Source organism: Helicoverpa zea, chromosome 15 (genome assembly GCF_022581195.2).
Source record: "Helicoverpa zea isolate HzStark_Cry1AcR chromosome 15, ilHelZeax1.1, whole genome shotgun sequence".
NCBI lineage: Eukaryota > Metazoa > Arthropoda > Insecta > Lepidoptera > Noctuidae > Helicoverpa > Helicoverpa zea.
The window spans coordinates 10,047,881-10,064,086 of record NC_061466.1 but is presented as its reverse complement, the minus strand read 5'-3'; the positions used below and the strand labels follow the sequence as shown (position 1 = coordinate 10,064,086).

Genomic DNA, 16,206 nt, shown 5'->3' with positions numbered 1-16,206 from the left:
AGCCAGTAAATTAATTAAAATAACAGAAATGTGACTTTTGCACACAGCATGGGTCGTCGTCTCAGACATACTCTTTAAATTAGAAGCTGCAAATATTTTAAGACGTTCAAAGAGTTTAAACAACCGTAATCAATAAGAAAACACTTGAACGAAATTAGTTGAAAACGCAGGTAGTTTCGCAAACGCGATTCACGAATAAATGCAAGGAATAAATGCATGAAGTGGGACTGAATAAAGCCGCAAATAAAAGAAACATAATTCACACGACCGAGATTCTTCGACAAAAGGCAGGAGCTTTTTAAACGCATGTTCTCATGAGAAAGCTCAATCAAAAGGTTTTGGTCCTTTTAGACCCTTTTTATTTGATTTCTTTTCATTTCTTCAATCTATGGTAAAACTGGTAGTTGATTTGTAAGTGGTGTGAAGGCAAAACTGTTTTGATGTTTTTGAGGAGAAATTATGTAACATTTGATAAGAATTTGACTCGATCTAACAGTCTTTGAGACGCGTTTAATTTTTGGTCCTCATACATTACGGTGTCTTTAAATGAATTGTGGCAGTTTTTAATTCTTTGACTGTGGATACCATTAGACAGTTCCACACTTATTTTTTCATAGTTATTATAGAGATTATGACCACAGGATAACAATTATTGTATTCCTAAACTCATCTATACTGGTCGTGATACAAACAAATAACAAACATTGTTGTATAGGTAGAATGTAGATAATTCAAACAGGCTATATAACAACTGTGACTAAACTAAAGCTAGCCACATGCATTACATTCACCACTTAAGCTAGGTAAATATTTTGCTAGAGCGTATATTTCTTAAGCGTGGTAAGTCTTAAGTATTTGATTCTCTTGTACCTTATTATTATTGCGTAAATTCGCCCAGTTTCAATTTTTTTTATGTAATGTTCTTTCGATTCCAAATACGTAGGTATTTGATAAGCAGTATCTCAAAAAATGGCAAATGTTTAAAAAAAAGGCCTAAATAATTTAAGATTGTAATGCTACTGGGAAGAAAATTTCTCAGGAATATCATTAACCATTGAAAACAAACAGTCACCATCTAGATCAAAAACCTAAGACAGATTTGAAGCTTTGACAATGGCAATTCCGAAATAGACAGAATTCTAGTAAATATACCACATTTGAAAACAACCCACACATATTTCTGGCTATATTAGACATTCCACGTTTGTAACCACCTTAACTTAAGCCATACACAGCTATTCGAAGCTACAATGTTTACAAGCCATATATCCACAACAACTCACAGTTACTTACGACAGTTTAAATCAATTGTATCCACGTTATTCCCATACTAATAAACTTTGTCTACTTGATATACAGAACTATTAGAATCACGTACTAAAAGGGAATGTGAGAAGAATGTGTTAACTTTGATTCTTTGCGGTCTATCAGTTCATAGAGGTGCATTAAACTTTAAAAGGTTAGTTGACTTGTGAATAGTTTTAATTATGAGTTTATGAGATATAAATTATCTTTAAGGGTCCTATTTGAAATTAACTTTTGCGATTATATTTTTGATACCTAACGCTTGGTAGCAATTATCAAGACTTAAGTAACACAAATTGAGAATCAAACGGTTGCAAACTTAACTATAGAAAACTATGAGTGCAGCTTTGTGTTTGCCAGCAATATCAACAAAACAAACAATACAAAACACTATCAACTCTAATTCTTAGATACACAATACATACATTGAAGAGTTTCATGGAGATTTCTGTCTATTCGATCCTTTTACGCTAGCAATGGATCATGCAAATATCTTGACTTTATTTAGCAATGCGGTTTGTTACACGTCTCTAGATAGAAGCTTGCACCTGCCTCCCGATTTTGCTATAAATTATGAACACAAGTCGATTCTAGCTTAGAAAACAAGTTTAGACGCAATTATACCCTGATGGCTCTTGAGAAGTATTTTATTTGAATTCTTTTTGTAGTGTTTCTATGAGAACGACAAGAAAATGTCTTTTAATGGTCTTGAGGTTTAGAATGTCGTTTGTTTATATTCAAGCTGAGCTGGAACCCAGTAAGATGAATACAAGTGCACTATAATTGGATAACCTGAGCATTTGTGTCGATACCAAATGAAAACAATGATGAACTATGTTTTACGCAAATGAAAATTAAACTTCTGAATATAGTCTTAAACATAAAGAAGAGAGAGTAAGCATACATAAAAAAGATAACAACGATGGTGAAGCCAATATAATAGGTTAAACAACCTAAAAACATAAGCTTACAAATACTGATGGACTGTTTAGTTTATAACTTCATATGTATTCACTGTAATGAGGGCTACAGACTAACAGCAGACAATTATTATTACGGTTTGGCAGCACTCCAAGATACACGAGAAGTGTTAGTTTCTTCGACAGAGCAATATGTTTTTTAATATGGGTGGTCCTCCTGTTTGTTTTCAATCAGATTCTCTAAACCAATCATTCATTATCGAACTTGTAAATGTTATGAGACTTTTTATATTCAAATATTGGTACTTCTTCTTCTTTACTAATTCCATATTAAATTAAAGATTTCTTTGAATCTATAAGAATGTCATTTCTAATCCGATTCCTGATCTTTGATTACGTACTTAACTCAATGTACTTTGACGCATGTTGGTCCTAATTTTGGTCCTTCGCTACCTACTAGTTACTCGAAGGTGAGATGGTCCCCGAAGTGCTTCTATAAGATCTTAGTATCTGTTAGGACACTGATGGCATCGGATACAACAATCTGCAGTCTCTATAGGTCAAACCAAAGACCTCTGCGACCGGTTTCACGTACAAAATAGTAAATGATTTGCCTACTTAACGCTTTATTTTGTGTTCGTGCTTAGTTATTCTTATTGTGTCTTAAATCACCTCTGTCCTTTGACCATGAGCGGTCGTTGGTATGTGGCTGGTGAATGTATACTGCGAAATAATTGCCTAAAATCTTGTTGTGTTTCTGTAAAATGCGACAGGTGTATTTTATGGTGTTCAATAGCATTTTCTTAGTTTTTTGGATTGACTTCTGGAGATGGTTTTTCTAATTCATATGATATTGTTTATATTTTGGGTGAGATATAGTCATCACTTTTCGGACTAGATTGTGTTAAAACACCAACAAGTCTATCACTGCTCACAACGTTCCAAAATTTTGGTCCTTTCTCCATTCGAAAACTGGTCCTTTCTCTCAAAAGTTGTTTCACGGTATTTTCCGTTTGTAAAGCATCGAAATAGTAGTTGGTGACCTGTCTCTGTGCTAGTGCTCCCTCAGCTATGCGGTCACGGTATAAATACAAGCAACCCGGAAAGTAATACCGGTTGAGGCACGTAACGTAGGGTCGGGCTCCGTCCTACATGATCTGAACTTCCAAAATACTGTTTAGATTTTTTAAAACGTATAGGTATTTTGTTTTTCATTACGGTTTTGATGAAAAAGGTTAAGTAGTGCAGCGATACTTCCTTTCCAGTTTTAAGACAGCTGATTGGATCTAGCGAATAATGTTTTATATCGTGGATTTTGATGGTATGCGAGCGGAGTTTTTATGACTATATTTTCTATAGCAAAATCATTCTAATAAAAAACTTGTTTAAGCTCAGCTTAGGTGCGGCCATTATAGAAGAATGCAGACAATTGAGGTAAACTGCTCTAATTCACCTTAACAGTCAAATAGGCGCAGCAATCAAAGAATAAAAAACAATAACAGTAGCTAACGATCTCGGCAAATTAACACAACAGTACAATGCATTGATTTGATAACATAACGGATCACATTCTCACGCAACTGAAAACATTATAATACGTATGGGGATTGAAAAACTTGATAAAGAACAGCCTAGGCGCGTGCAAGCCAATATCAACCGTTGAACAACTGAGCATTTTTTATCAAACCATTCACGAATAACCGCCACTTCGGACCGTTAGCACCTGCTCTGCCTACCTTACACATCGCTGATAAACACCGACCAACTTCAACAAACTGCCGAATTCCAAATAAACTTTAGACCATTCTGCCATCAACAGTTATGGCATTAATTATACGAAAAATACTTAAAAACCCGATAGTCGAGTTGAAAACTTGAAGTTTTCTTACAGTTATGCCGTTGTGTAAGAGATAACCTGAATTGAGATAAGTCTGTTCGGAACTGAGCCAGCGAGGCATGCCGCAAGTAATAACCTAACAGATTATAATATTTGTGTTAGTAATCGTCGGATTCTTATCTCTTATAGAGATGCATCTGATTGTAGGGGTCTAAAAGTAAGCAAAGTAAGGTCATTTGAGTGACTTACCGTCCATTAGGCGCGGAAGGGGAATGCACCAATTTCACAGCAAAGAGGAACTGTATTGCACACACGAGCAAACAGCAAAGATTCAATGATAGCGTCAACGCACACAACGCTAATGTCACTTCGTACACCACTGCAAACTCCTCGGGCGCACTGGTCGCGGGCGCCGATATCTTCAGGAGGAACAGCAGCGCAAGCAGAGCCAGCAGCAAGCTGACGAGGCACAGCAGCGCGAGGGAGGTCAGGGCCTCCTCCGTGGCCGCTCTCGTGCTCCTGTTCCTGACGGCCGCCGGCCGGGGCGGCGGGACGCCTGTCGCATTCCCATTCGCGAGCTTCGGGGGAGACGCAACCGGTATGGGGGCGACGACTGACACCGGCGCCGTGGTGGTGGCCGGCTGCGCGCCGGGGCTGACGCTCGCCGAGGTGCCCCCGACGGAGTGCTTGGACGAGTCCAGGGTTGACACGTTGAGGGGCAGGTGGTGGTGCGGCCGCCGCGGCATGTTCTGGTAGCGGTGGTCGGCATCGTTCGCCGCTGGCGGCCGCTGCGTATGTTTCAACATGGCGCTACTAGCACGCCGAGACTCGCCATCCCGCCGACTGGTTCTCCGGCATTCGGGCCGGTTTTATTGCACGACACAGCGACGCGGGCGCTCGGGCGACGGGCGCGGGACGACTGACGGAGCCTCGTACCTGCGCGCGCGCGTATGTGTGTCAATCAAACCGGAGGGCTGCAGGACTGCACGCAAAGTTTAGACGCATCGCCTAACTAATCTACCCTAACAATAGAATAATGACACCAAACAAATACTCGGCAAACAAGTGGCCTATTGATCGCAATATTGTGTTTACTAAACAGAATGTTGTGGAGGCTTGTTTGGTGTTTAGCAACTGTTGTTAGTCATATTTGTACTGGTTCAATTGTAAACAATGTCTTTGAGTCTACTTTGTCTAATCGTGAATAAGTATAACATAGTAGTTTCCTTGCTTTTAGGTATCTATTTAGATTGGTATCGGTCTTTCAATGCGACTCAAAGGACCAACTAGTTAGGTTCTTAACACCTTCGTCAGACTAATCACTGTTTATCATGACAGAGAGGTTGTACCTTCCCAAATCATAAATTAAATCATGACCAAAATAAAATATTTTATATTAAATAATATTAACCAAAGAATGACCCAGTTAAGCTTTTCCCAATTATCGCTCCATAAAATAAATATCAATTATTTTACAATTTCATAAAATCCTGCAAACTCCTCACTAAAAAACAGCAAGATTTTATTCTAAACACCCAGAAGACAGCCCTCGCATCCTACGATTACGTAGAAGACATTAAGAGGGGCACAAAAAGCTGTCAGTCCATGTACCTGACTCTTCCAGGCATCGGGTTTACAGTTAGATAGAAGACGCGTTCATCTCCCAGTGTCGCAACTACAATATGACATAAACTTTAAGTTACAAACAAAAGAGCAAGCTTCAAGTCGATGTTATTGTCTTAAGTTAGAAAATCAAAATCTTGGTAGATTGTGTACATGTCGTGCTATTTCATATCATGTATGTATTCAATAAAATTAATAGATTTTGTATTAAATTTTGCCAATAGGTGCAGTCTAGTCTTTCTTACATTCAAACTCGGAACTTCCTTAGGACCATTTTTTTTTTCAAACTTGTTAAAGGCTTAACTGTATGTCTTTGGCATCATTTACTTCCCGGCGAAAAGTATTTACTCCCTCGGGACGCGTGTGAAACCACGGGAAATTATTTGCTCATCTTGAAGTCACATCATTACATTTCTCTCTGACTAAGAAAGCTTTTTCTAAAGATGTATGTAGTTCTTTAAGTTCAGTAAGTACGTATCTGTAAGCTTTTCTTCAATGTGACATCTATCTCGTGTCACAAGGAACAGGAAATCGATGCATAATGGATAATTTTATGATAACAACGCGAACACCATGTCATCGAACCTCAGACAGAGTAGAGCTTTTAGCAAATGCATATAATGGTAGGCGTGCGTGATGCAAAGGATTTACTTATAAAGCTTTGCAAATAATAGGCAATGAAATGTTCTTTTTATTGACTCTTCTATAGAGGTATCTACACACTAAAATTATTTTGAATTATTCGTCCTATTCACATAGAAATGTATATTGAATTCGTAAAAAGGACAATAAGTACACAAGTCAGGTTTGCAGTTTTTAAAGAAACCTTGTCATGAGCAGTTTTTCGCCTGTTTCGGAATGCCCCACAAATTGGTAGGCCACGGCTGTCTTTGGCAATTGTTACGTGCAGTCAGAAGCCAGAGGCTGTTAATCAATTTAAAGGGGTTGCCAGGGTAACCAGGTAAAACACTGGTAATCAGCTGCAACCAGAGACGAGACAAAGACTGAAAACCAAAGCTGACATACCTATTTAGGCCCATGTAACGATGCCGACTAGATAGAAATAGAAACCATGGACTACACGATAATTAGCACCACTTCAAAGGACAATTAAGTACTACAAATTAAAACAACAGTCATACAATTAAATGAGCACTAATAATATTTAAACGCACTGACATTTACACGACCTTTACTCGACTTTACGAATTGTATGACATTTGAAAGATTCAGATGTAGCAATTAATTTATTGCAGGCCATATAGTTTCGTTAATAGGTGTGAAATTGGTAGGATGGGAGGTCGTGTTTGAAGGACATTTATTTATATAGATTTAAGTATAATGGCTAGTAATGATGAGGTAACAAGAAAACAAATAGGTAATAACTCGCTTAAAATGAGGCGTTTTACCACAAGCAAGTTAAAGAAGAAAATATTTTAAAATTGCAATTGTACTGAAATGCTCTTGTTCAATATTCTATCGGAAACTGTTATTCGATTTCACGTTCACGTTTTCGGTAAAATCCTGCCGTTACAATCTTGTCATGTCATACCTACATATGATTAGTCAACTTCTGAAACAATCGAAAATTGACAAACCTGGCAAGAAAAACAAAACACAATCACACCTACATAAAAAAAAAAAAATTCACAGCAACCTGGCATGGAAGCTGGTTCCTTCCGAGCCCACCGTCGCGTGCGCACCTGTCATGCAGGTGTCCACATATCGAGTTAACACAAAAACTATCTAGCGCCTGCAACGTGTGCCTTGAAGCTTGTGCCAGGAAAAAGACGTTAGCCAAATGGTGCGGGCAGTAAATTGATTAAAAACGTTAATTATTATTCATTGCTCTTTTGATGTCGTTTTTAAAAGTCTTCTTGTCTTTGCACATGTGTTATCAAATGGAAGTGCGTAATAACAAGTTGACATTTGCCTCAACTAAAATTGCCCTGTGTGCAAAGCACGGTAGAGTTTTATAGCGTGTGGCTGTATGTCGCGCAAGTAGTTTGCCGCCCTGTTAGTTACACGCGCCGCAAGAGGGCGCGTGGAAGGGGACGCGACATCGCGCAGCCGCTCACGCCGACAGTGAGCAAGAAGCGTGTGCCGCGAGTGCGCGTCGGATGCGCCTCGCTTGAGTCTCGTCATGTAGTTGAATACGCTCGCCCCATTGTTTCAACTCAGGGTTTAGTTCATTAGTTAGTTTTGTAACATTCGTGGTTGTTGTCCAACTGTACTGTTTCGTTTGTATTACCGTGTTTTCTTTGCAATAAACTTAAACTCAAACAGTATCCAGTGGTTTCCATTCGTTAAATAGCCTAGTTTAGTGACGCCCGTAGTGTGTAGGGCTCCGCTAGGGCTATAAGTGGCGGCCCAACGTGTGATAAGTGGCTGCCCAACGTGTTATAAGTGGCTGCCCAACGTGTGAAGATAACGAACTCTGTGAAAACTTCGCGTGTTATTCGCCGTGAAAATGCCGAGAACACGCTCGCAAGTTCTGGAAACTTCGGACAACGTCGACGCCGCGAGTGCCGGCGCCGCCCCCACCAATGTAACAATGACCCACGAGACTCTGGTGCATTTACTCCGTGAGGTCCGCTCGTCCACGCCGCAGAATGTTTCGGATTCGCACAGTATGTTTGGCGTGAGTGGAAATTTCGCCAAGTGCAGGACGCGCTATGGCGGACGCCCGGAGGAGTCGCTAGAAAACTTCCTAGACGCCATCACTACGTATAAGGAATGCGTAAATATGACCGACGAGAACGCTCTCCGCGGGTTTTCAATGTTGTTGGAAGGACCTGCAGCGGTTTGGTGGCAAGGGGTGAAGAGATCAACCGACACGTGGTCGGAGGCGCTCTCGCGAATAAAAGGTGCATTCGCCGAGCATGACCCGCCCCATCGTCTTTATCGGAAGTTATTCACGCTGGTTCAGGAGGAAGAACATACGGATTTGTTCATCGCCAAGGTACGAGCTCTGCTGGCTAAAATACCTAAAGAGGATTTGTCAGAAAAAGTGCAGCTAGATATGGCTTTCGGCCTCCTCAACCCACGCATTCGGAAACGTGTTACTAGAGAAAGTCTAAACAGTTTCGACGAATTACTTAAAAAGTGCCGTACTATAGAAGACTCGCTTAAGGAAAGCTCCAAAACACGTAGTAACACTACTCAAGGAAAGCCGCAGACCCAGACGAGCATGCCCGCGACATCACCATCGTCGTCGCCGCAGCCGCCGCCGCCGCTCAACAGCGCCGGCGCCGCTGAGTCCGCCGAGAGTGTCGCCGTCGTTTCGAAGAGTAATAATAAGCAGTTTTGTGTCTATTGTAAGCGCTCAGGTCATTCGAAAAATGCGTGTTATAAGTTAAAGCGTGATAATAGTGATCGTGATAATAATACGAGCAATAGCGTTATAAAGTTGAAAAGTGAAATAAAGTGTTACGGTTGTGGTGCTCCGAACGTTATTAAGTCGAAGTGTAAAAACTGTTCGAGCCAACAAGCATTTTATTCCGTCGAAAACGCATCGCATGGCGGAGTTGTAGGTACGTTGAGGCCGTCGAGCGAGCCCCGCGGGGTGGCCCCGCGCTCGCCGCGGCGCAGCGGCCGGCAGCGGCGCCGGGCGCGCCTCGCCCGCGCGGCCCGCGCCCGCGCTCGCGTCGTTGCTACGCAACCGCTCGCGCCGCCCGACCCGTCAGTGCTCATGCCTGTACAAGGTAACCCTGCGCGTGCCGCGGGTGTTTCATGTAATTGTTTTCTTGACGATCAATGTGTTCGTAACACAAACGCTAATATGTGCTCTTGTATTTGTTTATCTTGTTGTAATAATTACAAAAATAATTGTAATGTTCGTAAAAATAATTGTAATGTTCGTAACAATAATTGTAATGTTCGTAAGAATTTTGATAATGTTCGTAACACTTATACGCGTGTCGTATCGTGTTGTACTGATTGCGGTAGCAATAGTAAATGTAATTGTCGTATACATTGTGATAGTCGTATACTTTTTGACAATGTTCGTAACGGTAATATGTGTGTATCTAGTTTTAATGATTACGAAAATAATTGTAATAGTCGTGAGAATATCGGTAATGTTTGCGATAATGTACCTTTTCGTCGCCCTGTGTTGAATATAAGCATTCTAGGGTTTTGTGGCACCGCGCTCGTAGATTCTGCAGCTAAAAGTTGTATTGCCGGTCACACGCTCTACGCTCTCCTACTCAGGTTAGGACACCCGTTAATGCCGTCGACACAAATTGTTAGGTTGGCGGACGGTGTTAGTAGGGAGATGAATGTACTTAGCACAGTGGTAAAGGTGACACTCCGACATAAAACTAGAGACGTTAAGTTTTTGATATTTCCGGAAGCTAATAATAATGAAAGCTTGTTAGGTATAGATTTTCTTACCTCATTTAATCTTGTCTTCAATTTTGGTGAAAGTAGGTGGCACTTTGCCGAGAATGATAAGTGTAAATTCTCATTGCAATTTGAAGGTGTGTCACCTGTGCCTGCATGTTCAGCTCTGGATGTGCTGCGGGATGATGAGGCGACCTCGCTTAGTGGAGAACAACGTGAGGTACTTGCCCGTCTCCTTGTCGAACACGAGGATATCTTTCAGCCAGGGGGAGACGCGACTCCCTTCGCCGAGCATATTATTGATACTGGCGATCACGCTCCTATCGCCGTTCCACCTTATAGGTTGACTCCTGCCAAAAAGGACATTATGCGAGTGGAGCTCGATAAGATGTTGGCAGATGGCATAGTCGAGGAGTGTGAGTCCGCGTGGGGTTCCCCAGCGCTACTTGTTCCGAAGGCAAATGGTAAGGTTCGTTTCTGTGTCGACTATAGGAAGCTCAATGCGGTAACAAAGTCCGATGTCTATCCGATGCCTTTGATAGACGAGCTTGTACAGTCAACGAAAAAGAATTGTTTTATGAGTACGCTTGATATGCGAAGTGGATTTTGGCAAGTGAGTGTACGTGAACAGGATAGGGATAAGACAGCATTTTTAACGCCATTCGGTTCGTATCGATTTAATCGCATGCCGTTCGGGCTCAAGAACGCTCCGTCTACCTTCCAGCGTCTAATTGATAGACTTCGTTCCGGTGCCAGTCTTAAGGACGTTACCCTTCTAGCATATCAAGATGATCTCCTTCTGATTTCTGAGGGCTTTGAGAAGCATATATCAGATTTGCGCGCCGTTTTTGATAGACTGCGTATGTTTAAACTGCGTGCCAATAGGGAGAAATGTGTTTTTGCACGTGAAAAGGTAAAGTACCTTGGTCACGTTATCACTCAGGATGGTGTGTCTCCTGATGATGATAAGGTTAGTGCTGTTTTGGATATGGCAGCACCGTCTTCGCTTCGGCACTTAAGAACTTTTCTTCAGACTTGTTCATGGTTTAGAAAGTTTGTGCCTAGTTTCTCTGCTGTTGCTGAGCCGTTAACACGCTTGCTGAAGAAGAATCAGCCGTGGTCATGGGGTTCAGACCAGGCTCGTGCCTTTGAGGAGATCAAGGTTCGTCTCTCCTCGGCACCGATTCTTATTCAAGCGGATTATAGCAAGCCGTTTGTGTTAAGGACTGATGCTAGCAATTATGCCTTAGGGGCTGTGTTGTTACAGGGCGAAGGTAAAGAAGAGCGCCCTATTGAATATGCTAGCCGTCTGCTCAATGCAGCTGAAAGGAATTACAGCACCACCGAGCGTGAGGCTCTTGCTGTGGTGTGGGCCGTCGAACGTTTTAGGGGTTATATTGAAGGTCATGAGGTCATTATAGGTAGCGACCATCAGCCGTTAAAGTGGCTCCTTACCCTAAAGTCGCCTTCAGGTAGGCTCGTTCGCTGGGCTCTCAAGCTTCAGAGCTTTAATATTCAGTTTCAGTATACGCCTGGTAAAGCCAATGTTATTGCTGATACACTTAGTCGACCAACCTGTAAAGAAGAAAATAAAGATCAGTGTGGTGTCTGTTCCATCGTCGTTGACTTACCTGCTCGTAGTCCGGCTGATCTCCGTTGCGCGCAACTCGAGGATCTGGAACTTAAGAAGATAATTAGTGATTTAGAGGACACTTCTGATGCTGATTCTGTAGGTATGAAGCGTTGGTCAGAAAGAGGTTATTTTATGCAGCAAGGCGTATTGTATAGGTATAATCCGGATGTAGATAGTGAAGAGCCGCAACTGGTTGTCCCGGTTTCTCTGCGTCCTGAAATTTTAAAAGAGTGTCATGATTCTGACATCGCTGGTCATCACGGAGTTGATAGAACTTATGCCAAGGTCGCTAAGAGTTTTTATTTCCCAGGCATGCATAGAGCTATAACAGAGTATGTCAAGAGTTGTGCTGCCTGTCAACGTTATAAGTCTTCAAACACGAAACCGTCCGGCTTGTTACAGACTCCTGTTCTCCACCAGAGAGGAGAGGTGTTAGCCGTAGACTTGTTTGGTCCACTTCCTCCGGAAGAAAATGGGGAAAGGTGGATTTTGTTGGTCGAAGACACTGCGACTGTCGTTGGACCGAGCTTTACGCTCTGAAGGACGCTACTTCCGAGGCGTGTGCTCGTACGTTGATTGAAGAGTATTTCCTCCGTTATGGACTGCCAAGACGCATTGTTTCGGACAATGGCGTTCAGTTTGTTTCTGCTGTAATGCAGCAATGTATGTTTGTTTTAGGTATTGGTCAAGAGTTGTTACCATTATACCATCCGTCAGCTAATCCAGCTGAACGTAAGAATAGAGACTTGAAGTTTCATTTGTCTTGTTTAGTTGAGTCTGAGCATTCATCGTGGCCTCAGCATCTTCCCGCGATAAGGTTCGCCATGAATTCTGCAGTTTGTGGTACTACTGGAGTAACCCCCGCATACCTTATGTTCGCTAGGGAACTTCGTTCGCCAGTCGAAATGCACCACGATATTAGGTCCGTGCTCAGTAAGGATAATTTTGTTCCTCAGATTACACCTTATTTGAAAAGGTTTGTGAATTCGTTTATTGCTGTCAGAGAGAGGGTCGAAGCACAACAGGATCGACGTAAGGAATGTGCCGATAAATCCACAAGACCAGGTGAAGTCTTCGAGGTGGGTGATCAGGTACTATTAAAGTCGCATGTTCTGAGCAACGCAGCCAAGAACATTACTTCTAAGTTCGTTCCTAAGAGAGATGGTCCTTACGTTGTTGTGAAGAGAGTTAGCCCTACAGCGTATCTTATAGGTAATTTAGATTCATCTGAGGAAGTTTTAGGCAAGTTTCACATATCAGAACTAACTCGTTTTCATTCTCGGGATATTACGCCTCCTCGTCCCGTAGTGCAGAAGCGGCAGAGAGGACGCCCTCGAAAACATGTTTGTCCTGTATGTAGTGTTTCCTTTGTGCGAGTTCATGAGCGGGGACGTTCTCATGAGCTCGAGGGGGAGTGTATAGCGTGTGGCTGTATGTCGCGCAAGTAGTTTGCCGCCCTGTTAGTTACACGCGCCGCAAGAGGGCGCGTGGAAGGGGACGCGACATCGCGCAGCCGCTCACGCCGACAGTGAGCAAGAAGCGTGTGCCGCGAGTGCGCGTCGGATGCGCCTCGCTTGAGTCTCGTCATGTAGTTGAATACGCTCGCCCCATTGTTTCAACTCAGGGTTTAGTTCATTAGTTAGTTTTGTAACATTCGTGGTTGTTGTCCAACTGTACTGTTTCGTTTGTATTACCGTGTTTTCTTTGCAATAAACTTAAACTCAAACAGTATCCAGTGGTTTCCATTCGTTAAATAGCCTAGTTTAGTGACGCCCGTAGTGTGTAGGGCTCCGCTAGGGCTATAGTTTTATCCATATCTATGTGCCGCAAATCTTCATGCTGGTCATAGAGAGAAACTTCTAAGTATTGACGCATAAATATAAATAATCCGTTTAACAGCCTCCAATTTAAAAATGATCAGCAATTGACTGAAAGTTTTCCGTTCATGAAATCAATCGACTCCCATAGTACTTTCTTTGACTTGCCCTCAAACTTTCTCTCTTCATATAAACAGAACTATGTAATCCTCTAGCTGACAGCACATAACTCCTCCAAGATTGCTCCTTTTAAAATAGCAATAAAATTCCACAATATTGCACTGTGGGAAAGATGCGCAACCAAACCGCAACCAGCAACCAACAATAAAGTAACGGGATATTAAAATATTATGTTTACCTGCCCTCGCATCTTACCGCAACCGTATATTATTACTAACATGCTCGTTTCATCCTTGAGTAAGGACTTTGGTCTGAAATGTTGAGATGTATTACAATAGGGACCAAAATGAGAACTTTTACCTACTGTTTGGTTACTGTGCCTTATCAAAAAGGCGTTCGTCTATTGGTGAATCCGAATGTAGTGTACTTGGAAGGGACTAAATATTCTGGATTTGATCGTTTATCAAACTGCCTTAGTGGCATATAAGGCACACCCAACATCGTAGCTTTTCTATAAAAAATCTTATTGTCTCTATCCTGACTAACAGGTACATTTTTGCTAGATAGGACACTCAAAGCATGAGAGAAACACCAGTAACTAGATGTAGGTACGACTCTCCACAGCCACTGACTCTTTGAATACCCTATTGTTTCATTCAATCCAAAACATTAAAATTAAATGTGGCTAAAAATACAGCACCAGTTAGGTATTATTATTAAAAACTTTTTTTACAATGAAATAGATCGATATCCATAATGTTAAGGCTAGATTAACGAAAACCGCCTATTCGTATTTCAATGTCTGCATTTTTGTACATACCTACGCCTTTTTTGCAATTCTTAGAATAACGTTTAGAATTTCATTCATAAATCTATAGACAATAGAGTATCAAGTTTCATTTGTTTATCCTCTGTAACATTAGTAACTTATTCAGATATCAATCAAATTCTTTTACGAAAATACAAAGTAAGTATTTCATTAACTGCGTCTGTTTTTCAACGTTAAAACTGCTTCTATTTTTCAGTTCACGTTTTCTATTTTAGATAGATAGATAGAATATTCTTTATTGTACACTAATAACAAACAAACAGAAGGACATAACAAACAAGTAGTAAACGAGTACAATAGGCGGTCTTATCACTAAATGTGATCTCTTCCAGACAACCTTTGGATGGAGTCGATCTGTAAAGAAATACTATTTTAATTATATTTTCAGCTGCTTGTGTAGGTATCTATTAAACACAATCTCATAGTCTCAGTATAGTCCTGAAAAATCTGAAAAGTGTTCAAATTCAAATCATTATTTCACTTAAGCTTTTAAAAGCGCTTATGAAAGTAAAAAATGATTTAAATAGAACTGAATTTATAGTCATTGATTGATTTTAAATATAGGCAAACCTAGCAACAGGCCACCGGTCCTTGCGGTTAATTTAAAGCTCATCTTCACCATAAGGGCTACTGTTTGCATAATATTTTACTGGGAAATTACGGGACAAAATGCGTAATTCTCAAGAATATTGATAATTAATCCCGATAAGCTACTGGTGTTATGTGCTGTGCTGTAATATCTTACATAATGTACCTAGAGAGGACGTTGTCCGCGCGTCAAGCAAAAACTTGCATCTTATGTAGGGACTCCATACTTTTGTAATCTTGTGATCTTTCCTGGTTTAAAAAAATATTTAAGTCTATAGATGCAGGTCCTGCAACTACTTTAGTATTCCATGGAATAGAAGGAAACTTTATTAACGTAAAAAAACATATCTACTTTAATAGATGATGATAAGAGATATGATTTACGTTTCTGGTACAGGTATAAAATACCTCCTCGTCTTCCTCTCATTATTTATTTATCTCTGTCCAAAACTATTCTTACCTACTTACTTACTTGCCCTTGATCGCCAAGCACATTATCAAATATCGTCCCATTATTATAAACGATTCTACACAAACAATCCAGTGCAAGTGCAAAATACCTACTCTTAAATGGACATATGGTTAGCTTAGTTACTTCCTACTCAATCCGCATAAATCTATAGAAGGAATTCCTTTGATCCTTGTTTTGCTTTGCTTACAGATTACAGTAGAGCATTATTCTTTTTTTTTCTTTGTCAATAGTCTATCCATAACGAATACAATCAATTCTTAGACACCAATGACTGTGTTTCGGATGGCACGTTAAACTGTAGGTCCCGGCTGTCATTGAACATCCTTGACAGTCGTTACGGGTAGTCAGAAGCCAGTAAGTCTGACACCAGTCTAACCAAGAGGTATCGGGTTGCCCGGGTAACTGGGTTGAGGAGGTCAGATAGGCAGTCGCTTCTTGAAAAGCACTGATACTCAGCTGAATCCGGTTAGACCGGAAGCCGACCCCAACAAAGTTGAGAAAAAAGGCTCAGAGGATGATGAACGAATACAATCTGCAAGAGTACAGAAAGCAAGGTAACCCTACACCACAGTCGCGTGTCACAGGGATGGGTCTAAGAATGCCGCTGATCCTGTTAGCAGTGGCTCTATCAAGCTATGTAACAAGCTTTTAATGTACCACGATTATGTACTAACTATGTTTACTATAACGAACTAATAGAGCTGTTAACACTGTCAAA

At 41.1% G+C, this 16,206-nt stretch overlaps 2 protein-coding genes across 3 annotated transcripts in view; one reads left to right on the top strand and one right to left on the bottom strand.

The window, feature by feature from the left end:
* The window catches only part of LOC124637186, a 36,166-nt gene extending 31,180 nt beyond the window's left edge, over nt 1–4,986 (bottom strand). The window contains exon 1 of the mRNA XM_047173545.1: nt 4,312–4,986. Within this exon, the coding sequence (XP_047029501.1) occupies nt 4,312–4,868 (557 nt within the window). The 5' untranslated portion in view covers nt 4,869–4,986. The remainder of the gene's footprint in view (nt 1–4,311) is intronic.
* LOC124637184 (peroxisomal N(1)-acetyl-spermine/spermidine oxidase-like) overlaps nt 1–16,206 on the top strand; it is a 43,216-nt gene that overhangs the window by 19,927 nt on the left and 7,083 nt on the right. The gene's annotated exons all lie outside the window — the stretch shown is intronic.